Source organism: Arvicanthis niloticus, chromosome 6, assembly GCF_011762505.2.
Source record: "Arvicanthis niloticus isolate mArvNil1 chromosome 6, mArvNil1.pat.X, whole genome shotgun sequence".
NCBI lineage: Eukaryota > Metazoa > Chordata > Mammalia > Rodentia > Muridae > Arvicanthis > Arvicanthis niloticus.
Window position 1 is genome coordinate 105,972,614 of NC_047663.1, and position 23,472 is coordinate 105,996,085.

General features: G+C 52.0%; 4 protein-coding genes across 8 annotated transcripts; 2 read left to right on the forward strand and 2 right to left on the reverse strand.

The window, feature by feature from the left end:
- Window positions 1-196: 196 nt before the first annotated feature.
- Window positions 197-1,782, reverse strand: LOC143442904 (ring finger protein-like; the record flags this gene model as incomplete). Its single annotated transcript, XM_076937553.1, has 1 exon — window positions 197-1,782. A coding segment is annotated over one exon (840 nt), but the record flags the coding sequence as incomplete, so codon positions are not given.
- Window positions 197-11,521, reverse strand: Ndor1 (NADPH dependent diflavin oxidoreductase 1). 4 transcript variants are annotated; one of them, XM_076937551.1, is made up of 17 exons: window positions 11,324-11,521; window positions 10,969-11,046; window positions 7,277-7,374; window positions 5,717-5,815; window positions 5,533-5,634; window positions 5,233-5,442; window positions 4,839-4,960; window positions 4,532-4,752; window positions 4,341-4,448; window positions 4,067-4,181; window positions 3,775-3,921; window positions 3,567-3,685; window positions 3,405-3,499; window positions 2,498-3,294; window positions 1,855-1,921; window positions 1,500-1,675; window positions 197-619 (listed from the first exon to the last, which is right to left on the reverse strand). In XM_076937551.1, the coding sequence occupies exons 1-14, from the start codon at window positions 11,456-11,458 to the stop codon at window positions 3,150-3,152; spliced, it is 1,794 nt and encodes a 597-aa protein (XP_076793666.1). In that variant the 5' UTR covers window positions 11,459-11,521; the 3' UTR covers window positions 197-619; window positions 1,500-1,675; window positions 1,855-1,921; window positions 2,498-3,149. The 4 variants fall into 4 exon arrangements, with proteins under 4 accessions (XP_076793666.1, XP_076793664.1, XP_076793663.1 ...); XM_076937549.1 differs by having other exon boundaries at window positions 1,500-1,746; XM_076937548.1 differs by having other exon boundaries at window positions 1,855-3,294.
- An 11-nt stretch (window positions 11,522-11,532) lies between these two features.
- Window positions 11,533-12,396, forward strand: Tmem203 (transmembrane protein 203). Its single transcript, XM_034505438.2, has one exon. It carries the CDS (start codon window positions 11,775-11,777, stop codon window positions 12,183-12,185), a length of 411 nt encoding a protein of 136 aa, XP_034361329.1. The 5' UTR covers window positions 11,533-11,774; the 3' UTR covers window positions 12,186-12,396.
- A 3,264-nt stretch (window positions 12,397-15,660) lies between these two features.
- Window positions 15,661-23,315, forward strand: Tprn (taperin). Of its 2 annotated transcripts, XM_034504574.2 has the most exons (4): window positions 15,663-17,599; window positions 22,252-22,459; window positions 22,547-22,653; window positions 22,771-23,315. In XM_034504574.2, the coding sequence occupies exons 1-4, from the start codon at window positions 15,749-15,751 to the stop codon at window positions 22,831-22,833; spliced, it is 2,229 nt and encodes a 742-aa protein (XP_034360465.1). In that variant the 5' UTR covers window positions 15,663-15,748; the 3' UTR covers window positions 22,834-23,315. The 2 variants fall into 2 exon arrangements, with proteins under 2 accessions (XP_076793656.1, XP_034360465.1); XM_076937541.1 differs by lacking the exons at window positions 22,547-22,653; window positions 22,771-23,315 and having other exon boundaries at window positions 15,661-17,599; window positions 22,198-22,335.
- The last annotated feature ends 157 nt before the right edge of the window (window positions 23,316-23,472 follow it).

Below are 23,472 nucleotides of genomic sequence, written 5' to 3' on the forward strand. Positions count from 1 at the left end.
ACCTTTCTCTGGCCAAGGATGCACAGAAATGGCCTTTGGACAGCATACGTAGAAGTGTACAGTTGGCTAAGATCAGGGTCTTTTAAATGGCACTGGTCTACCTATGACTGGAACAGGTACCATAGAAGGGTTGTGAGGAGAGTGCCTGGATGGCAGAGATGGAGTAATAATGAGGATGGCTGTGGTGACGATAGCATCAGCAGTAACGACTGTTTATTGAGAGTCTTTCCTATGTTTGTTATACAGCACTTCTGAAACGTTACACCCTACATTGTGTCACCAATGAACTATGAAGTGAGCTTATGTTTTGTCTGCATCTCCTAAGTGAGGGCTTCTGGTCCAGTGACATGAATTACAGAGTCAATTAGGAATAGAGTTGGACCTTGGGCATTTGGAGGTGTCAGGGTCTGGATGGGCCATTGGCCCTTGCAATACAAAGGCAATATTGATCCCAACTGCTCTGGGCTACCTTCTCTGGTGAGCTTATCTTAGATTGGGTGGGGAGCTTCTGAAGGCTGGTTTGTGCAGTGCAGGCCTCTCCTGGTAGCTACTGTTGCCTTCAGGGACACACACCAGCTTCTGTCTGGAGCAGGTGAGTCTCTGCAGCCCTTGCCTTCTCCTATAAACAGAATCACTGCTAGAATCATACATTTGTGTTCACCCTCACCGGCTGGACCATGAGCTGGCAGTACAGCCCGGCTTCTGCCTGTGGCTAGTAAAGTCTCTGGCCATGGCAAGCACATAGGGTTCTTTTCATAGCTCCTCCAGAGCCTGTCCTTGTGTCCTTGGCTTTCCCCAGTATCTAGGCTGCAAGGGTGTGTAAACACTCTGCTGGCTCAGGCTCTTAGGCACATCTAGACTTGGTATTGGTGATATCAAGTCTTTGCTGATTACCAGAATCTGAACATGGACTCCAAAGCGTAGCCACCATCCTGGGCTCTGTCAGTGGATGGAACGGTCTAGCAACATGAAGAGCACCCCTAGTAACATGAGTGGCATGAAGATGACCACCAGCCCTAAGAGTTCAAGTATCAGCAGGCACAGCAGTGACAAGCGGCGGGCACAGGGGCCACGTTCCCGCAGTGTCCACAACCAGGTACCTAGGCTGGGAGGGCAGGGCAGGAAGGGGAGACAGCTCCGCCCTCCCACAGGCCCTGCCAGGAAGCGCAGGCGGTAGCGGTGCTCTAAGGACCCCCAGGGCCAAGGGCCAGGATGCAGGGCTGTGATGGATGCAGTGGCCATTGGGCGCTGGGGTCCATCAGCTTGAAGCAGTTCCTCCTGAAGCTGACAGATCTCCCACTCTAGCATGGGTGTCTTCTGACGACACAGTGGACAGCACACGCGACCTAGGTCAGCTCTGGGGGTCATGTCTAACACCTGGTGCAGGCAGCCCACACACAGGCTGTGACCACAGTTCAGCAGGGTCAGTTGGTGCTCACTAGGCCCATAAGGCTCAGCACAGATGGGACATTCCTCCTCCTCCTCAACCAGCCCCTCACCTTCTTGCTCCTCCACAGCTGACAAGGCCCAGGCACTGGATGGGTCTCCAGCCTCCAGTTCAGGTTTACTGTCTGCAGTTCTGGCACCTTGGGGGTTCCTGAGATCATCCTCTTCATCTGCTGGTTGCTGGCACAGTGGGTCCAAGAGCTCAGGACCCAGAGAAGCACAGGGTGAACTAGCAGATACAGAGCTGGTGTCATTAGACCCCAGGGTGGAGCCACCATTACAGAAGTCAGGATGCGTAGACTGTGATTCCAGGGTGACAGCAGAGATTGTTGCAAGTTATAAAGGTTAGTGTGGCCCCGTAAGAGGCCAGCCAGAGCTTGGCCTCCACCCACTCACTGGAGCACTGACCTCTAGGTACACCTTTGGCTTGCTGACCTCACTGGACTTCACTCGGGTCCCCGCAGCATGTCAACTCCTGAGACAAGAGTGGTGTTGGCTAGGTCTGGTCTGTTCCAGAAGTTGACGAACAGAGGTTCCTTAGCTCCCAGCTGCCCTCAGACCTGTCTGACTCCTCCAACAGGGTTACTCTTTCCAGGGGTGGAGGCCCTGCCCATGGGCGGGCCAACACAAATCACACCACACTACTCCCCCCCCCCCCCCCCCCCAGGATCATTCTTTGGAAATAGTGTGTTCTGCCTCTTGGCTGGAACTTCCAAATACCTCTCTAAGCCCTCTCTGTGCGGCCATCAGAGAAAGGGATATGAGCTTGACTGAGCTGTCAGCTTAAGGACAGGCAAGACCTGCCCACTAAGCACAAAGGGGCCAGACACATGGAGGCACTGAGACATCAGACACCCAGGTGTGGTGTGACTCAAGCATACGTATCAGACAAGGAGGCACGTATTCACAGTCTGTGCTCATGCCCTAGGAGGGTCTTTTTGCCTACCACTAGCAGATGTAGAAAATCCACGTCCCACCCACCACCCTCAAATCTAGAAGCAAAAAAGGAACCGCGAGCGGCTACCCAGGCAGTTTACTCATGTTTAAGGACCTGGAGACAGATGATTTGCCCATTCTCAATGCTCAGGAGACTTGGGCCCTGGTGGCTTTTCAACTGAGCTGAGTTGCACAGGTGCTGTGGGACAAATGGGAACAGCTCAAGGTTAGAGGGGCAGTGCAGCCCTCACATAGCTCTACACCCCTTGGAGGGCTAAGGCTCTTGGTGGTGTGGACCATAATGCAAATTTAGGGCAGAAATGAAGGGGACTGAGGGCAAACAGGAGTGCAGGCTGCACTGGGGCTGGGACTACATATGGGACACTGGGTTCCACTGAGTTTGGCTGTACGCAAGGACTGGCCTTCTGGTCAGCTGGATCCAAGAAGCTAAACTGTGGTTCTAACTAGTGTTCTGGAATTAGAGGGCAAGAGGTAACAATGGAGCCGGGCAGTGGTGGCGCACGCCTTTAATCCCAGCACTTGGGAGGCAGAGGCAGGTGGATTTCTGAGTTTGAGGCCAGCCTGGTCTACAGGGCGAGTGACTTACAGGACAACCAGGACTACACAGAGAAACCCTGTCTTGAAAAACAAAACAAAACAAAACAAAACAAAACAAACAAACAAAAAGAGGTAACAATGGGCCTTCTAGACTCCAGCAGGTTCCCCAGTGCAGCTGTTAGTGTGGGTGTGAGTTAGCAAGTGGCTCCTCAGGCCCAGGTCTCAGTCTGGAAGCGCAATGTCTGCTGGAGCCTGGCAATGTAGGCAGATGCATCTGCAGTGGAGAGTTGTCCTTCTTCTTGAAAAATGGACATCAGGGCTTCCGAAACGTCCATAGGCATATACTTAGCATTGCTGGAGGGGTAGGCCTCAGAAAGCTCAGTGATCCTGGAGCCCCAACCCCCACTCCCCCCCCCCCCCCCCCGCTCCCCTGAAGGCTGGCCCATCCCCTACAGTTGGCTCACCCTGCTAGGTAGAAGTGGGCACCTTGGCCATCCAGCAGCTCCCAGACAAGTGGCCCCAGCTCTCGGAGCCGGTGCTGCACATATACCTTCTGTTCCTGCAGGTGTCAGAGGTTAAGTTTCAGCGATCCCAACCCCTGCCCTCTCTACCTTGAATATACTCACCTGCTCCCGGGAGAAGGCTGTAACCAGGGTCAGGCAGCCCTTCTGCTCTAGCTCCTGCCATTCCGTCTGCCAATAGAAGTCCTGATCCCGCTGGCGGCAGCCAAAGAACAAGTAGTTTCCTGGGGAACATAGGGTAGCCCTGTCTGGATGCAGGAATTCAGCTAGACCAGTCTCAGTGGTCACACTGCTCTACAACCCCTGTACTCACCAGTTTGGCCATGGGCCACTCGTTCTTGAATGGCTGCTCGGAAGGGGGCCACACCAGTTCCAGGCCCCACCATGATAATGGGTGTGTTTGGCGTTTCTGGGAACGCTAGGCTCCCAGGCCGTACCCACAGGGGCACCCGGACAGGTCCTGCTCCAGAAGGGAGATGCCATGTAAGAGGTCAAAAGACAATGCTGAGGGGCTCACTGGGGCTTGAGCTCCCATGACAGAAGGACCAGGGAAGACAGGAGCTTGAGCCTATACTCTCTCCCAACCCCAGAACTAGATTGATTACCTTGCTCAGGATTCAGGGACGCTAGCCAGGAGGAGCAGAGGCCACGGCGGGGCTCCTTCAGGCGAGTCTGGTACTGTACCACAGCCACAAGGATTTGTAGCCTCCTAGGATGAGCCTATGGGCACAGTGACAGCTCTACCCTGCTAAAGCACTCCTGCCTGCTACCAACCCCAGGAGGGACAGTCCCTGGTAGAGAGACAGTCCCTAGCTACAAAGACCCTACCCAGTCCCAGATTTCCCAGCCAGCCTTTAGTTCTACTCAAGAGTCCCTCACCAGTAGGGAGGAAGCAATGGAGAAGGCCCGTGGGCGGATCCGAGGGATTAGGTCCAAAAGGTAGTCTGGAGGAATGGCACCCGCTGTGTGTGGGAAGTCACATAGCACCTGGATAAATGGAGTCTTACTGTGTGGTGGTGTGCATAGCACAGCTCAGTGGCCTGCACCCACCTGCCTACCCACAAGCCCACCTCCAAGATGGTTCTGCGGGGCCGATTACAGTACTCCCAGAGCGCTTCTTGACCTCTGGCAGAGCTGAATTCCAGCAGCTTCTCCCGCTCCAGCGCATGTGGGGAGAGACAAGCCAAGAGCTCAAAGAAGGAACGGCGGGGCACGCTGGCAATGTCCAAGTACTGTGACACAAGGTGCCACACAGTGCAGGGCTGAGGCAGCCCTGGTGGGTAAGGGACACCTGCAGGAATGGCATGGAGGCTTGGTGGGTAGGGTCATTAGGTGGCACCCTGGACCTCAGAGCTAGTGCATCTCTCCCATACTCACCTGGCTCCCGTGGCTTAAGTGTGAAAAACTGATTGGGGTCCAGGCACAACACTTGGCAGAACTGCTGAGTGTGAGCCTCTGAGTTAGAGGGCAGAATTAATACAACATCACCAGCAGCAAAACTGTATGAAAAAGTCACCAGAAATGTGGGGATGGTGTGGAAAGGACAGAGGAGCTGAGGGGACAGAAGGGGTGTGTACTGTGGGGAAGGATGAAGGGACTAAGGAGACGGAGGCGGGTTGGAGGCTGAGCTCTCCGCACTGCTGAGCTGCCTGGTCCTTGGCTTTGGCATACCCTTCTGAAGCCCCGTCTACTCCCTTTTTCCCTGACCACGTCAGCTTCCTAGGAACACATGGGCACCCGGCAGGGCTGCTTAAGGGCTTTGGCTCCTCACCTGATACTTGAGTCTGTGATATCAAACTCAATCAGCCGAACATCCTGAAAGTGTTGGGGGCCAGTGACCCTCTGGTTGGTGATCACAGGTGCCAAGAAGGGCTGTAACTCTGATGGGGGTGTCTCAGGGGCTGAGCTGGCTATGTTCAGTTCCTCAGCCCCTATGCTGGGGACCTCCTGAAGAAACTGGAAGATGAACTTGGAGGGCAAGCTGTGGAAAGTGGAACTATCAGCTGGGTGCGCTGGGGGATCCAACAGCTTGAAGTCCCTTGATATTTATATACCCAAGGTTCAGACTCACGGGACTCCATGAGGGATCTCAGGAACATTGAGGGGTACTGGGTACATAACCATTATCTTCTCCCAAAGGTCTCCTACCCAGGGGTCAATGGCAGCATCAGGCCTAGGAAAGAGTACAAGCATTGGTCTCTGTGAGCCAGAGTCAAGATGGGGTATCACAGAGGGACACTGACACCAACACTTACCCCAGCTCGTGCTGGTCATCACCTAGACATGGGGGCAGGAGAGCACTGCCCCCTAGTTGCAGCAGCCTCCGATGTAGCTTCTTGGCCACAAAGTTGAATCTGTGGGTGGAGACAGCAAGGCAGGCTCAGAGTGTGGACTAAGCAACAGTGAGGAGTGGTAACGCAGCCAGCCTCTTGGGCAGAGTAAAGCAGTACAGGACCTCCCTCAAGGGTTGTCTCCTCAGTAGTGCACACTGACAGCACTCTAGGAGGGGGTGGGGCTTCAGCATACAGGGGATAAGAAACTGAAGCAACAACAACAACCACAAATGGTAGGTCCCTTGATCTCAAGAAGGTACCATGTGGAAGACAGTCTCATTTCATCAACCCCTATCTCTGAAGTGATAGACCGTGGATTCCCCAGCCAGGGCTCCACAGTTACTATTGGAGATGGGGTGGGGGTGGGGTGGAGAGCAGATAGCCATGTTCTTCTGTAAGATGTCCCCTCTTTGGTCTGTAAAAGACTCTCTGGTCCTTGCATCAACTTGTCCTTTTGGGAACCACATCCATAGTTGGACTCCGTCCTACTTGCTCTGTGTAGCCACATAGTGCCAGTGAGCAAAGCCTCTAGCAGAGCAAGACACACCACCACCATCTTCCTATTTTCTATTCTTTTTGGTTTAGTAAGATACAGTCCCACCCTAGAGTTTGTGGCAACCCTCACATATTAGCTTTCTGAGTGACAGAATTATAAGTGAGTGAGCCACCATACTCAGCTTCTGTTTTCTGTTGGTTTTGTTTTTAAATTACTTACTTAACTTTATATGAGTACACTGTCACTGTCTTTAGACACACCAGAAGAAGGTATTGGGTCCCATTACAGATGGTTGTGAGCCACCATGTGGTTGCTGGGAATTAAACTCAGGACTTTGGAAGAGCAGTCAGTGCTCTCAACTGCTCTGCGACATCTTCTCCAGCCCCATTTTCTGTTCTTTTTATCAAAAGTAATTAAGAACCCTGCCATGCACACAGCTTTTTAGAGGGCTGGAGTGGCCCCAGATGACACTAGGCTCTGTGGAAAAGAGGTCTTAGGTATTAGATAGCTACTTGCACCTTTGAGTGGAAATCCCTCATCATCACCCCAGGAAATGAACAAAGCTAACAGCACTGCTTGTTTAGGGTCACAACTGTCCCCAAATCCTGACATTGAGAAGCCATGAGCCTGCCTCACAAGCTACCTGAAGGTAAGCTGTCCACCTCAGGGCTCTTTTCAAGTTGTCAATACTTAGACTATGTTTGGAACATAGTGATGAACAGGGACAGACTGGATGTTGTAATGTAATGTAGTGTGGTACTCTGCCACCCTGTTCCTTCCCCAGTGGTGGCCTCCTCTGTGCCAAGTTCTTATAAAAATTAGTGTGCCCACTAGAGGATATCTGTGGATAAGGTTGATGAGCCAACACAGTGCAGGGCCACATGATCTACAGTAGATGGGCACCTGGGGTCCTGGCTGCCTGCCTCATTTCTTCCTTGACTTTAAAAACTGTCCCCATTTGGCCAGCAAGTCCACCCCCTACTCACTTGGCATATGAGGAATCTCCGAGGCCTAGGACAGCAAAATCCATCTGACAGAGGGAGGTGGGTGGCAGGCTCTTCCGGAATATGAATCTCCAGAAGTTCTGTAGCCAAAGGAAACTGTATTGGAACCACAGCACAGCCAGTTTTCTGTCTGAGGTCCCAGCAAGGAAAGAATGGTGTGGAAGAAAGACCATTAGGGCCCAGTACTGTACACTGGCCAATCTGGACATCTCTCCTTCAAGTGGCACAAAATTACAGACCAGGAACCTGCACACGAGAAAACTCATCGAAACTACGTAAGTATTTCTTATATATGGTGACCTGTACCTCAGTGCCCCAACTAATTACTAGGGCAGCCTGATGCCCTCTTACAGTATACTCAATGAAGTACCCTTCCTATTCTATCTAGGGGTGAACTCACTTACCACCCTCCACCTGCTTTTTTACTACTGTAGTGGTGGAAGTTCTCACTCAAGTTCTCTGGGTAAAAAAGGGAGATGGGCTGGGCTCTGATGTCTGAAGTTATCGACTCACTAACTCCTGCCCTCAGATGCTGGGTTTATATTGACCTTTCCAGTTTGTTGACTATAGCTTGTTGTCCTCTGGCATCAGGCCGTGCTGTTTATTATCCCCAATAGTTAAACCCATCTTCTGTGGGTGCCCCTTTGCAAGCATGTGGTCACTGTCTCAGGCTGCAGTTTTGTCCTACCATTATGTGACATTGTGTATTTGTTTGTAGAAAAGTCTCTCTGTGTAGCCCTGGCCGTCCTGGAGGTCTCTCTGTAGACCAGGCTGGCCTTGAACTCAAGAGATCCACCTGCCTCTGGAGTGATGAGATTAAAGGCTGTGCCACCAGCACCCAGCTGTGTGTCACTGTTACTGTCTTTACTCATTGCTTGCCTACGCTTTCATCATTCTATCCTATCACTCCTCACATGATCTTTAAGTTCTGTTGACTGTTTTCTTCCACGGTCCAGTTTCCGTGTTACACTTCTTGGGAGAACTGCTCCTAATCCTTTGCAGATTTTTTTCCTGCTTCCTTACTTCTGTGGGTCCTACCTGGGTCCTGATCTCAGTCCAGGAATGCTGCATCCACGCTGAATTCTGGGTTCTGTTTACCTCTGCCTTTCACAAGAGTCTTCCCTCCAGCAGACATACTCACTCACCCATTCATTTATATATTCATTCATTCTCTCTCTCTCTCTCTCTCTCTCTCTCTCTCTCTCTCTCTCTCTCTCTTATTTGTACTTAAGAAGCTCCTGGAAAAGCTGATGGAAAAGCTCTGGGACATGCCTGTCACAGTGTCACAGTAGATTTCACCAGAAAGGGATAAGCAGAGACCCAGTTATTGGATTTTTTTTCCTATAATTACAATGTGCTTTAAAAGAGGATTAGGGCAGAGGCCAAGGCTAAGGCCTTCCTGTCCTGCAGACATGAGGAACCATACTCCTGCATGTGTTTTGGGATGCTGGGTCTGTAGCCTCTTCAAAGGACTTCAGTTCCTGTTGTGATTGAGACAGCAACTACTGACTCTTGCTGCTATGTGACCCATCCACAGACCAGCACACCTCAAACCTGAGGGAGGCCCCTATTCCGTCACCTCCTTGTCACTTCATTTTTATTTTGAGACAGGATTTCATTCTGTAGCCTTGGCTGTTCTGGAACTCCCTCTGTAAACCAGGCTGGCCTCAAACTCACAGAGATCCACCTGCCTCTGACTTCAAGTGTGCCATCACTGGCTGACAAGTTGTTTGTTTGTTTGTTTGTTTATTTTTTGGTTTTTTGAGACAGGGTTTCTCTGTGTAGTCCTGGCTGTCCTGGAACTCACTCTGCAAACCAGGCTGGCCTCGAACTCAGAAATCCACCTGCCTCTGCCTCCCAAGTGCTGGGATTAAAGGTGTGCGCCACCACCGCCCAGCAACTTGTTTATTTTTGAGTTATGTTTTTGGTTGACACTAGTTTGAGGCTGGCTCCAAACTCTTGGTTCTTCAGGTTTCACCTCTGGGGGCTGAAATTACAGGTGTATATAACTATACTTGGCTGACAGAGTTTCTTAACATGAGGGCAGCGTTGAACTCCTGATCCTACTTCATTTTCTTTCTTTCTTTCTTTCTTTTTTTTTTTTTTGTTTTGTTTTTTGAGACAGGGTTTCTCTGTGTAGCCCTGGCTGTCCTGGAACCCACTCTGTAGACCAGGCTGGCCTCAAACTCAGAAATCTGCCTGCCTCTGCCTCCCAAGAGCTGGGATTAAAGGCGTGCGCCACCACTGCTCGGTCCTACTTCATTTTCTAGTGCTGGAGATCAGTGTCTGTCCCCACCTACTGCTCTCCTTAGCAGTCACTACTGATCCCAGAGACGCCTCTCAAGCCTCTCACCCTATCCCTGACCTTGGGAAGGGGAGCTCCTCCTGTCTGACCCTGCCCATGTTAGATGGCAGGCCTGAAGGATAGGGGTTTTGTTTTTTCAGTTTTATTTTGGGTGCATCAACAGTGAGCTTTTGCCAAGACCTTCTCAGTGCTGCACAGCTAACTGCAGCTCCTCTAGGTATCTCCTGGCACCTGCCCTACCTGGTCCTCTCATTCCACAGGTAGAATTACTATGGATCCCGTTTCCTGTGTTGTGATTCTGTCCCTCATCTTCCAGACCCCTCTGATTACACATCCTGTTGACTTGATCTTTTTGGCCTCTCTGGAATGTGCCTGGCTTATTCAGCCTTGAGCCACCACCCAGCTCAAAGCACATGTGCACCTTCTGCTTATGTGATGTATTCCCTAACATTATCTTGCTTCAGATAGGCAGTGGTCTTGGCACACTGCAGCATCACTGTGTCACTTCCACGGTTCCTATAGCTTTCATCGTAAGCTGACACATTTCACTGTAGCTGCTCTGGTTTTTTCAATCAACCTTTGTTTCTTTCTCTTTTCTGTCAGCACAGTTTATGGCTGGGGAATCTTCAACTTTCTGCCCTTCACACAGGCTGCTTCCCACCATCATCTGCCCCTGCCTTTTATTAATTTATTTTGGAGACAGGGTCTCCCTGTGTAGCCTAGCTCCATCTGCTCCTGCTTCCCAAGAGCTAAAGGCATGCTTCCAAAAACTTGTGTCCGATTTCAGGACCCACCTTCACTCCCTGAACATCTGGCATTTTCCCTAGCACCAGGGTTTTCCTGGTAACTGACCATTAAATTTGTTGTTTTAGCCATTGAGCTCCATAAAGAGGCAAAGTGTGGCTGCCGTGTCCCCGATGGCCAGGAATATATGTGCTTGAAAAAAGAGAGAGGCCGGCAGTGGTGGCGCACGCCTTTAATCCCAGCTCTTGGGAGGCAGAGGCAGGCGGATTCCTGAGTTTGAGGCCAGCCTGGTCTACAGAGTGAGTTCCAGGACAGCCAGGACTACACAGAGAAACCCTGTCTCGATAAACAAACAAACAAACAAACAAACACGAGAGAGAATTAAAGAATGCTCCCTGAGTGTTACCCAGCTTGAACTTCAACACATGACTCACACTAGACTCAAGTCCGTCTGGTAAACAAAATGGTCAAGGCTATTGAGTAGTTAGTTACTAAGAGCTATTTCTCTCCTCTGATCTACAAAGATCTATATCTCTCAAAGGCACCTCTCACCCACAACATGCTTTGAAGGGAAGCCATTTCTGTGCACGTTGGGACTCTTATACACTAATGAAAACAGCCTTACCTTCATGTTGTCAGGAGGGTCTCCTTGGCCTGTGGTCGCACAAACAAATATCACCAGAGGCTCCCGAATGAGATTCGCCTCAAGGACAAGACAAAGGTAGGTGTAAGGTCTCTGACAGCCCTTATCAGTGCCCTCCCTGCACCGCATCCCACCACTACCTTCACCTAGGGAAATAGAGTAAAAGTGTTTGGACAATTATTCCCAGTGGCTACCCGGCCTTCTCTTTCTCAGGCTTAAGCCTCGAGCCTCCCTTTCCCGTAAATCCACTTGGGCCCCAAAGGGTTGCACTCAAACGTCCTCCGTCCGAGGACGCCAAGTCCGGTGGAGGGTCTCCGCCGTAGCGCCCGAGCCTCACCACGGAGTAAGAGTCTAAAGCCTGCACCCGGCAACCTAGCCGCCGGCGCCGAGCCTCGCGGCCCAGCCTCTCCGCTTCGTCCTGGGCTGTGCCAGTCTGGCTGCCAAAAAGCACCAGGAGCTGTGGAACCTGCATTACCGCACACGCCGGCCTGAGCCGCACACCCCACTAACTTCCCCTTTCCGCTGTCAACAGGAAATGACGCGTTTCGGCTGCGCCAGCGGGGAGGGACAGGCATAGCATCTGGACATTACGGGCTTCTACTAGCATCCCGTTCCAGGTCCGGGGTTGGGCTCCTAAGGGCCGCGGAGCCCCAGGACCAGCGTCCAGGCCAGGTTGGGCTGCTTGCTGTTTCGCGTGTGCAGCGGCGGCAGCAGGCAGTCGCCAGGTCCGCGGCCGGAGACTTGACGGCCCGGTGCGGGGCACCGGAGACCGGTATTAAACAGGCACGATGTTATTCTCGTTGCGGGAGCTGGTGCAGTGGCTGGGCTTCGCCACCTTTGAGATATTCGTGCACCTGCTAGCTCTGTTGGTGTTCTCCATGTTGTTGGCACTGCGAGTGGATGGCCTGGCTCCAGGCCTCTCCTGGTGGAACGTCTTTGTGCCCTTTTTCGCTGCCGACGGGCTCAGCACCTACTTCACCACCATCGTTTCCGTTCGTCTCTTCCAAGATGGGGAGAAGCGACTGGCTGTACTGCGCCTCTTCTGGGTTCTCACCGTCCTTAGCCTCAAGTTTGTTTTTGAGATGCTGCTGTGTCAGAAGCTAGTGGAGCAGACTCGAGAGCTCTGGTTCGGCCTGATCACTTCTCCGGTCTTCATTCTCCTGCAGCTTCTTATGATCCGGGCTTGTCGCGTCAACTAGCCTCCTGCAGTGGCTGGAAATGGAGCACTGCGCAGCTGGAGTTCTGGACCTCCCAGTCCAGACCTACTTGGTGCCACACTGGTGGAGTTTTGGTCAGAAATCAGTGTCTGCTTGTGCCCAGTTTAGTGTCCAGTTTTCTTTGTATCTAAGATCGTTTCCTCGAGCAAAACTTAAAAGTGAAGCCTCGTTTATTAAAACTTATTTCCAGTTATTCATGCTGTAATTGCCAGTCAATACTGAACTTTTCCAACATTTGGAGACTGCATATAAGTAAAATATCCTGATAGGCTCTGAGTATTTCCCATGGTGATGTACCCCTTTATAAATCAGGTTGTTCACTCAGCATCACTGACGCCAGAGCGTACCCCTTTATCTGTCCAGACAGACTCACTTATACAATTGATAATGTAATTGATAATGCATCCCTTTTCCTCTGTCCTGACAAAGACCAGCCTTTTGTTCATTCCACCTCACATAGAGAGAGCAGACTGTTGAGAAAGAGCAGGAGCAGGACCCTGTGTGGGCATCTACCATCTGAGAAAAAAATTCTGGTCTCAAGAATTGCTTGATTTCCTGGCCCAACAGACTGCAGTTTCACGGACTTTCCCACCACCTTGTGGCAGGCATCATTAGTACACTTGAGACAGACAGACAGACCTAGAAAAGGAAGCCTAGACATTCGGAACGGGTGCTCACGTGCTCATGGAAGTGAATACATATACATACGAGCTTGGGAACAGTTGACGTTTATTAGCTTAAGGTTTCTGAGTTTATTCAGTCATGTACCAAATGAGACCATTTCCTGATGGGAACAAATGTTTCCTGAAATTAACAATATACACTTAGGCATCTCACTGAATCTCAGGTATCAGGTGAATGCTTGCCATGTGGACAGGGGCTCATAGGGTGGTGGCTATGGTTAGAGTACTTTGGGTGTTAGATTATTTTTGAAAAATCCCCATTTCTTGTTGTAGGAGATGGGTAACTTGCACTACTACCCACCCCGGCTAAAAACAATGGGCTGTACTTTGTAGAGAATGTGACACCAGAGTCCTGACTCAGTGTGTAGCCATTGGTGACTTCTGATGACAATGCTGCAGAGTTGAGATGACAAATGATCATCTGAGGCCAGGTCTGAGGACAGTTTTTACATTTTTAAAAAATAGGGTGTAGTGCAGCAAAGACTTGCCTCAGACTTGCTTTGTAATCAGTGATGACCTTTAACTTCCTGTTTTATGTGATTCTGGAAATCAAACCCAGGGTATCATACATATTAGACAACCATTGCTGCTGCTGCTGCTGCAACAGGAACTCACTATGTAACCTGGACTGGACTAGAACTCACTCTGTAGAACAGTCCTCTAACTCCTGGCCTCCAAGAGCTAGGATTAAAGGCATGCACCACCACATCTAGCTTAGGCAAGCATTCTACCAACTTAAATACATTATGGTTTTTACATTATTGTCTCTGTGTATGTGTGTGTGAATGCAGGTGTATGGATATCATACCATTTATGCAAATTATTTCTGTCTGGTGATATCAGGGATCAAACTCTGGTAGCATGAGCCTGCTTGTAAGTGCCTCTACCCGCTGGGCCATCCCATAAGCTCTAAATTTTACATTTTTAAAGGATTTAAAACAGGATGCCACACTGCTTCCTGGAGTGGCTGTAAAAAGAGAGAGAGAGAGAGAGAGAGAGAGAGGAAGGATATTTGGTTATAACTTTGTTGATCAAGTGTTTACCTCTAATCTTATTTTAAGAGGGGGTGGAGGCAGGAGGATCAAAACTACGTTGTCATTTTAGGCAGCATAGCTGGAAGCCAGCCTGGGCTGTGAGACCCAGCCTGAGAGAGAGAAAGAGGGAGAGGGGGACAGGGAGACAGGGAGACAGGGAGACAGGAAAAAGTCTAAAGGAACAATAACAAGAGTTAATAGTTGACAGATCAAATGTGACTTGCAGAATACAGGTTCCTCAGTATGCTTACCTATTTGAGTGGGATCATTCTTCTGTTTTGTTTTTTGAGACTGGTTTCCCTGTGTAACAACAGCTCTGCCTGTCCTGAAACTCCTTTGTAGACCAGGTTGGCCTTAAACTCATAGAGATCTGCCTGTCTGCCTCTGCCTGCCGAGTGCTGCAATTAAAGGCATGCACCAGCAGCAGCTGACTAGGTCATTTTGTTTTCAAACAAACAAAAAAATTGTGTGGCTGAGCAGCAATGCAATGTCCATGGCGGCCAGCAGAGGGCGTTGGATCCCCAAGAACAAGTCACAACCATCCAGGTGCTAGGAGCCAAATCCAGGTCCTCCCGCGATGTTCTTAACACCTCACCAATCCCTGGGCCGTTTCTTTTGGATGAAGGTTAGTAGTGTGCCTGGTCCCTAAATACTGGATGTCTGTAGCAGCCTTCATTGGTGATATCCAGAAGTTCATCATGACATTGCCATGTTCCCTAGGTTAATAACTTAGTGTAGTCCTTTGCAGAGCAGGTATGTTGGTCTGGGCTCCAGCACAGCAGCTTATGGCTCCTCTGCTGGGGACGAAGAACCAGTCATGTCACACACCGAGGAAATGAGTCAAGGGGTGATTTGTCTGGTTTGCCCACAGCTAGAAAAAAAATGTCTCCAATCCAGGATTGGGCTAATTTTTTTCTCAAAGCAAGATACAAGCTGAACTTTGGAGTGATTTTCTTTGTAACATTTCTTAGATTTTTGTTTTGTGTATTTCCTCTTTTATCTTGGAAGTGGGTGTTTCAACAGGAGTCAGTGGGACCTTTACCCTTGTTTTTGTACTTTTCTGCATGACAGAACTGCCTAAATGTGTGAGGCTCTGTTTTTATGTGTAACCTGTGTGGTGCAGAAACAAGGCTGCTTCCTTGGTGCCTCCTACACATAATGGATACCTGGCAGGACCATGGGTGGCAAGCTGTGCACCAGATCTTCACACACATAGTAGGTCTGGGACCTACAAAGCCAAGATTCTCGAAAACGCATTCTTTATGCCCGGGTGGATCTCAGAAGCAGCATTTCTAGGTCCAAAAGGGGACCTTGGCTGCCTGCCCACAGCAATTCAAGGACTCCAGATTGGAGCGGAGCCTGGGCCTAAAGGTGGAAGGCCCGTGCAGCTTGTGTACTGAAGTCAGAACTGTGCCAAGGTCACCTAAGTCGCAAGGGTCTGCTAGGAGATATCTGCTTTAAAGTACCAGCCCTACTTTAATTAGGGTCCAAGGCGCCGGTTCCAGAGCGCAGAGGCGGAAGTGAGGAGCAGACACTGAGCAGCGCTTCACTGGGGAGTGTCCACAGACCTTCACCAATAGGGTCTGGCTGGAGCCGGTCATAGTCCAATGAGAACGCTAAAGGGGAGGGTTTTAGTGGGTATTCTCCAATCAACTGGGCCGTATGCTTCTGCTATAGGTAGGCAGTTCTGCCCTTAGGTCCGAGCGCGCTTGCCCAATTGGCGGCTACCAAGGGGGGCGTGGCACGGAGCGGTATTGAGGCAGGTAGCTGAAAGTCTGTACGGCGCGCGGTCGCCGTGCAGTTCGGTCGGCGGCCGCGCGTCCGCACCATGGCCGGCCTGGGGCGGCTCGACCCGGGGCCGCGAGCTGTGATGCCCGCCTGGAAACGGGAGATCCTTGAGCGGAGGCGAGCTAAACTGGCCGCCTTGAGCGGAGGCCCAGGATCTGGAGCGGCGCCGGATGGGCCTAACGAGCGGTTGGTGGTGGCCGAGAGTCTGGGTCCGCTAAGCCAGAACCCGTTCATGCGACTTGAATCCGAGCGGCGGCGCGGGACGCGGCCTGCTCAGCAGCTGCTGGAGCTGTACTGTCGCGTGCCCGGCGTGCGGACCATTCGAGCCGACAACATCCTCATCATCGAGTCAGCGCCAGGCTTCCCGCCCGCTGTGCCTCCGGCTGCAGGCATCCGCGCTGCCGAGGTAGTGGTGTACGAGACGCCACAGCCTGGCCGTGTCAGCCGCCTGCTGGAAAAGTTCGACTCGCCTGCTGCGCCCCGCCGCCGCGAGAGCCCAGAGCGCTTCCGCCCTGCGCTCCCGCAGCTTCCCGTGGCGTCTGCATCTACTGCCACGCGCGCTCCTACCAATCGGTCGTTGGCTCCTGCCCCACCGGTGCTCCCCAGCCAGCCTGCACCCCCTATTTCGCCTGTCCCCGTTGCCCAGCGCGCGGGTCAGCGCTCTGCCTGTTGCGAGCTCGCGCACCCCGACGGCACTGCGGGTCCTGGGGCCCGGCGCAGCGACTTCCTACAGAAGACCGGCAGCAACTCCTTCACTGTCCACCCTCGGGGCCTGCCCCGCAGTGCGGTCAATCGTTCGCTTTCTAATGGAGCCATGACTCAGGAATCCCCTGCCGGCCCTGCCAATGGGTTGTCGGGGTCTCCGCCTGTACCGGGCAAGTGGAAGCCAAAGGTGGAGTCAAAGGAACCCTCCCTCCACCCGCCCCCAAGTGCCACTCCAGTTGGGCCCCCTGCTTTCCCGGCGCCCAGCACAGCCAGTGCCACTCCCAGTCAGCGCCAGTGGGTCTCCTCTGCCACCAGCGCCAATGATTCCTTCGAAATAAGGCCATCCTCCAAACCAGACATGGAAACTATCCCAATCGGGGACCTTCAGGCCAGGGCCCTGGCCAACCTCCGAGTGAACTCCCGAAACTCCTTCGTGTTGATCCCCAAGCGCAAAGCCCCTGGGAACTATCCTTTGGCGGGGAGGCAATTAGAGGAGCCAAAGGGGGAGGTGGGCTGGGCCTCTCAGAGCCAGGGGCTTAGATCCCAGCTGGTATCTACAGTGGATGGTGCATCTGCCCTAGAGAAGAGTCCCTTGGCTGCTGAGATGCAGTGGGCAGTTAGGGAAGGGGGCTGCCCCAGGCCAGGCATTTCTGACACAGACAAGTCTGTTAGGTGGCAGAGGCCAGCCTCACCACCTCCATTTCCACCAGCCACGGTTGAAGCTGAGGCGGCTGAAGGCTTGAGGGTTCCAGGCTTGGCCAAGAATGGCCAGGAGCCTGTGAGGCCAGGACTTCCAGTCACCTTCATTGATGAAGTAGATTCAGAGGAGGAGGCCTTTCAAGAAGCCAAACTGCCCTCCTTAGCAGTTGGTGTGCCTTCCCAGTACCACCTGCACTCTGCCAGGCCTGGACACACTTCAGAGCTCCTGAACCGAGGCAGCAACACTTTCATAGTAGTGCCCAAGAGGAAGCCAGGGACCCTTCAGGAGCCACACTTAAGTCAGACCAATGGGCAGTCCCAGCAAGGGGCAGAGGAACAGGATGCTGATAGCCTCTCAGGACCCCACACTACCCTGGAGGACACCCTAAAGAAACAATACCCTACCGTGCATGAGATTGAGGTGATCGGTGGTTACCTGGCCCTGCAGAAGTCCTGCCTCATCAAGGCTGGCTCCTCAAGAAAAAAGGTAAGTAGTAAGGAAACACCTTCTCCACAAATCACGAGAGAATGGGGCTGTGTGCTTAGGCCAGGTCCAGGGCCTCTGTGAACTGACAGCCCCAGGCTGGAGTTAGTTAGCCTACTGTTTACTTCAGAGATTTGAGAGAAGTAGACAAGGTAGTGCAGAGTTCCAGCATCCTTTTGGAATGGGTAGTTCCAACTAATTGCAGGTCTACTTTTAGGAAATAGCCTGGCCTGTTGGCTCTGGCTTGGCCTTTGATTTGGAAATATTCCTGTGGCATATTCCTGTGGACTTTAGTTTGGACAGATATCCAGAGCCTGGATGTAAATGGAAAGGAAGAAGACCAGTCATTCTTTTGCAGGTCCTTCTCACTTTGAGGTCAGTCTGGGCACACAGCCCATAAGCCAGTTGGAGTGAGTTCTCAGCACTCCGGAAGGTCTGGGAGCCAGAGCTTGGCAGACCTTTGCCCTCTGCAAGCATGGATTGAACACCAAGGCTTCATGCCAGACATGGGCAAGAGGGCCTTGGGCAGAGAAACTCAAGAATAATCCCCTAAAGGCTCAAATGACTAGGGTAAGCCATATTTCCTGGCTAGCCCTGCCCAGTGGCTTGGAACCCTTTGGGCACAAGGAAATCATTCCTCAGATTCTTCCTGATTGTTCCAGGGTCTGTGTTTATCCCCTGGGGCAAATTCCAAGGCCTACCCCACATGACTCTTTGTCAGCTGGTACAGGGAAGTGTACCTTTCCCTTCTGCTGAGATGGCACCTGCAGTGTCTACAACAGCTACAATTTCGGTTCACCCAGGTTAATACTGTGCCCCTCTCCACCTCAGTTTCCTTGGGGGACCTTTTGTCCTGAGCCATGCTTCCTCCTCACTTTTTCCCTGACATTTTACTTCCTGACACAGTGGCCTTGCCATCATCTCCTGCCAATTCCATATTCCATCTGCCATGGCCTGCATCCCTAGTGACTTGGTGGAGATTCTGGTGAGGAAGGAGACTTAGGGCTGTAATACTTTTTTTTTTTTTTTTTTTTTTTTTAACACGTGAGACCATGTCTCTCCTCTCTCCCCTGTGTTCTTTACCTTGAGTCCTTGAACAGATTGATTCAGGCCCTTCCCCATCTTTCCTGTCTTTCCTGATCCTAATGTGTCTGTGAGGTGACCTTCCCCATGTTTGTCCAAGAAGTCGAAGTGATGGAAGCGTCCCTGTGTGGCTGAGGAAGCTGAGGCTTGGGAGGCTCCTGAGGCCATGGAGCTCACAGGACAGGAGCTGAGTCCAGGTTCCTATTTCCAGAGCCTTCTTCCTATCCTGGGATACTTCTTCCTATCCTGGGATACTTGGCTTCTTGAAACTGAAAAGCTGCTCCTAAGAGTCTAGAGACAAGTGTGAGAATCACCTTTGGCTGGGTTAAAGTGAGAGAGCATGCTGCCAGGTATGGTTGTTCATGTAGATCTCAAATACTAAAGCATGGCAAGGCCTAAAGGCTAGCAGGGGGCTGGAGTAGGACCCTGGCCAGCATCCTGGCTGTCTGGACCAGAAGGAGGGAGTTAGGGGTCCAGATGGATGATGCTTATTTGGCCAAGTGGCCTGGGCAGGGCTTTCTGTAGCAGCACAACCTGCTGATTGTGCTGTCCTGCCTATGCATGTACCAGCTGCCCTGCCCAGCAAGACAGAATGCCAGTAAGAGGGGGCAGGGCACAAAGCTGCCCAACCTTTAGAGCAGTGTGCAGGGTGAGGCCCTCATGTACTTTGTCCTTCCCTGACATTTCTCCTACCTGCAGCCCCCAGGAAAACCCAGGGTGCTCCTTCTGAAACCCAAGTAATTGCCATGACATAGACTCTTGTTTCTTCCTGTGGGAGTAGGTAGTCCCAGAGGATCTTGGGGCAACTGCACACTTCGGTTTCCCTCCCCACCATGACTGGGTGACCTAAAGGCATGCTGGTGGTTTTCTAGGGTATGACTGAGGAATTATTCTTCACTGGGCTGGCAGTTTGGCAGAGGGTACATGACTTCACAGGAACTCAGCCCTGCTCTGGGTCTGGGTTGTTAGGGTTGCCTCTGATGGCCAGTGTCTCTGAGAGACAGCCTGACAGAAATATTTCCATTTAGGTTATCTATTGGGAGAAAGAGGCCCTGTCTATCCCCCTCTTCCCTGAGGTAGGATGTTGCAGCATCCCAGCCCCCACTATTTTCTTGGTTAAAAAACAAACAAACAAACAAACACTTTTCCTTCCCTGATTGGAAGCACCAGTGGCTCCCACCTGTCTGGCTGCTGCTTCCTCTTTCCCACCTCCTGTTCCTGTGCCACACCCTAGCATGTTAGTGTCCTCAGGGTTCAGCCCTCTACCTGCCTTAGCAGTGTAACCTCCACCCTCACTTGTGTGACCTAGTTCTGTCCCTCAGCCTGGCTCCCATCTGAAGGCAGGTCTACCCTTTTGGCTCTTTCCAGCACCATCGTCTTCCTCCGGTCTGCAGCTGCCTCTCCTAGTTGAAGCTGGCCTGAGTGTTCTCTCACCTGCTTTCCTTTTGATTCAGTTTCTCTCACCTAACTCTTCTCATGGGTGACCCATAGATGGTCTTTCTAGAGCCCGGAACCCCAGAAAGAGACTGGATTCTTATTCATGAAACCTCACTGGTACAGGGTGTGCCCTGGGTGGGGGTGGGGGGGTGTAGCAGCTGTTGCTATCACAGTTGGGTAGCTCTGATCTATTGTCCTTGGGAACTTTGGCTGAGGGCCAAATGGGGGATGGGAGACAGGCTGTGTGCAAGGGAGTGGGGGCAGGGTTTGCCTAAACATCACTTCCAGCCCAGCCATTTGAGCAGTTTCCCCACTTTGAGTCCCAGGGTGGACACCTTTTGGTAACCCAAGCTGGGTGTGTATGGGTAGGACAGGTTGAGGGAGAACAAAAGGGCCCTGTAAAAGCTGGAAGGTTCTGCCACCCAGGGCCCTGTGAAAGCCCAGAGGTTCCATCACCTGCCTGCCATATTAGGTGTGCTGGGTAAAGTCCCCTAGATACTGGTGACTAGATATGTACAGTGACAATCCCTGTCTGGACCTTCCCTACATGCTCCACCCCTGGTGGCTCCACCCCTGGCAGGGGTTATAAACATGAGTTACATGCTTACAGTGACGTACTGACCTGTGCTGGAAGGGGGAAGAGGACCTATGAATACTGGTCTGTCAGAGACAAGGGAGATAATGACTGGGGGGCCTGGGCCCCAGCTGAGACAGGCAGGCTTATGTGCTGCTTCCCTACACCCAGCCTGGCCAGGCTGTGCCAGGCACCGTACCCACATGTGTCTATCCCCTCAGCCTTCCTGCTGTGAACTGGTCATGCAGACTAATGAGGGCGTGCTAATCTAGCTGGGCCCTGGCAGCTGGTCCTGTATTCTCAGTAGTAGGGATGGGCCTCAAGGGCTCCATCCAGGGGCCACTTTGGTATAGAAGGCTCCAGGCATGTTAGACCCTATACTATCCTGGGTTCCTCCTAGGGTACTTATCTCAGAAGGCTAGTCAGGAAGGCCAGGTGATATCATCCCTCAGCTTCCACTTGACTTTTCTCCAATGGGATCTAGTCTTCAAGGACTAGATAGGCCCTGAGGCCAAACCAGGGTACATCGTGTCTTCCTATGTCAGAAGTGAACATAGCTGTTTTGCCTGACCTGGGACGTCTCCCAATTTGCCTGTTAATGTGTGCAGATGGCCAAAGTAGGGAGGACATGGGAGAATAGATGTCTCTAGCAGGCTGAGAAGCCAGGAGCTCCAATCCCTGGGGTTTCCCCTCAGGTCCTGGGGCAGGGTACCTTCCAGAGGGCTCAGGGCATTAATAGCCAATGGGTGAGTGTGGCCACTGATTGTGAGGGACAGGAGGCAGGGTGCTGGTGCATAGTCTTGGCGTCCTACTTTTGTGGGCCCTTGGTGCATTCTGTGGCCTGTGCCAGGGTCACTTTGCTGCCTCAGGAGAGGCTTAACCCTCCTGCCAGGCTAGTCTTCCATCCTGTTGGGCCTCTGGCTCCTTCCAGGGGAAGAGGGGGAACCTGAGCTGGCTGTTGGTGTCCTGTGCCTAGGAGTTTAATATTTCGAGCCCAGCAAGACTGCCCCATCTGCTGCAAGCAAGTGCTCATGTTCATTTCCAGCCCGCTAGGCTGAGCTCAGCTGAGAGGACTAGGGGAACCTCAGCAGTCACTGGCTATGGAGCTGGGCTCAGCCCAGGGAGCAGACAGGAGGATCATGATAGAGGTTGCCCACAGCAACTGGGAAAGAAGGGAGAATTTATTTATGAAATTCTGGAGCCAGTGAGGCACACAGTAAGGTAGGAGCTGGGATCACTGATGGTATTGCTGGTACCCTAGACTCTATAAGACTGGGACCCCCCCCCCCCCCACTAGCCTGAAAGAATAGGTGGTACCTAGCACCAACAGCCCAACTGGTGGGCCTCTTAAGCAGGCCCCTGACAGTGATGGTTGGTGCTAGGATTCTTACATACACAGATACCCAGAACATGGACTTAGCTTTTGGAGCTGCTGCAGGCAGAGGGTGGGATAGGTAGAGCCTGTAACTCTTGGCAGAAGGAACAACAGTCTTCTCTTCCTGTTCAGCATCTCTGCTGAACTCGGTGGCAGGGCCTCTGCTGACACGGCTCTTACTCCTAGATGAAGATCTCCTTCAATGACAAGAGCCTGCACACAACATTTGAGTACCCTTCTGAGAGCTCTCTGGCACAGGAAGAGGCAGAAGAGGAGGAGGAAGGAGAGGAGGATGGTGAAGAGGAGGAAGTGGGGCCTGACTCAGAGAAAGCTTTCACCATTTTCCTGCCCCGGGCCACATTTGTAAGCAGTGTGGGAGCTGAGAGCAGCTCAGGTAATTATACCTGTTGGGATGGGCAGCCTGGAAGTGGAACCTGCACCACACTTGTGGGTGCCCATGCTTGTTGTCTTTGGTTCACAGGTCTGTCCAGCTACACTCCAAAGCATTCCATGGCCTTCAGCAAGTGGCAGGAGCAGACACTGGTGCAGGCTCCAACTGAGGTGGAGCTCCCACCAAAGGAGGTCATGGTAAGCCAGGTGGAGGGTGCTGGGTAAACACCCAGACCAGCAAAGGAGGCTGACTGGCTTGGGGAAGGGTTGATACCTGGATATGCCTTAGTGGCTATATTCTATTCTTTCTCTCAGCTCACACCTGCCAGTCAGAATGATCTCTCGGACTTCCGCAGCGAGCCAGCCCTCTATTTCTGACCTCTGCAACTGTCAGGATGGCCAAGACTTAGCCCCAGGTGTGGTGGTCCTGGAAGCCAGTAAATACCCAGGAGCCCTGACTATATTCCGTGCCCCTTCCACCTGGCTCTCCGACTTCTCTGTTACTTCCTTCTGCCTTTAGGGCCAGATCTGAATCTCACGCCAAGAAAGAACAAGTGGGAACAGCCTGTGGGACAGGCTGATATCTGTCCATACTGTCTCATCTGTGATGAGGTGGAAGCCTGAGCAGATCTTGTCCCGGGGTGCTGTTGGACATTTCACCTCCTACCTTTTGGGGAGTGGTCACTGTCAGGATTGAAAGGATACCCTAGCTATTTGTTCTTTGCGAAAATCCAAGCTCCTGCCCTCAGCCTATGATTCTACTATGGTGGAACTCAGCTACTCTTCATGAAAGATGGCAGGGTGGTTTTTTTTTTTTTTTCTCCCCTGATATTGGACTCAATAAACAGCACTGTAACAAGGCTGCTTTTGCCTTCTTTACACAGTCCTCAGTCTGAGAACAAGGTGGAGGCCTAACTTGGGCACCTGTGTGCAAAAAAGCAAAAGGTGACCTCAGTCTGGTATTGTCAAACTTTGAGCTCTTGCTAGTCTGGCTCTTGCTTTTGTTCTCTCCCCACT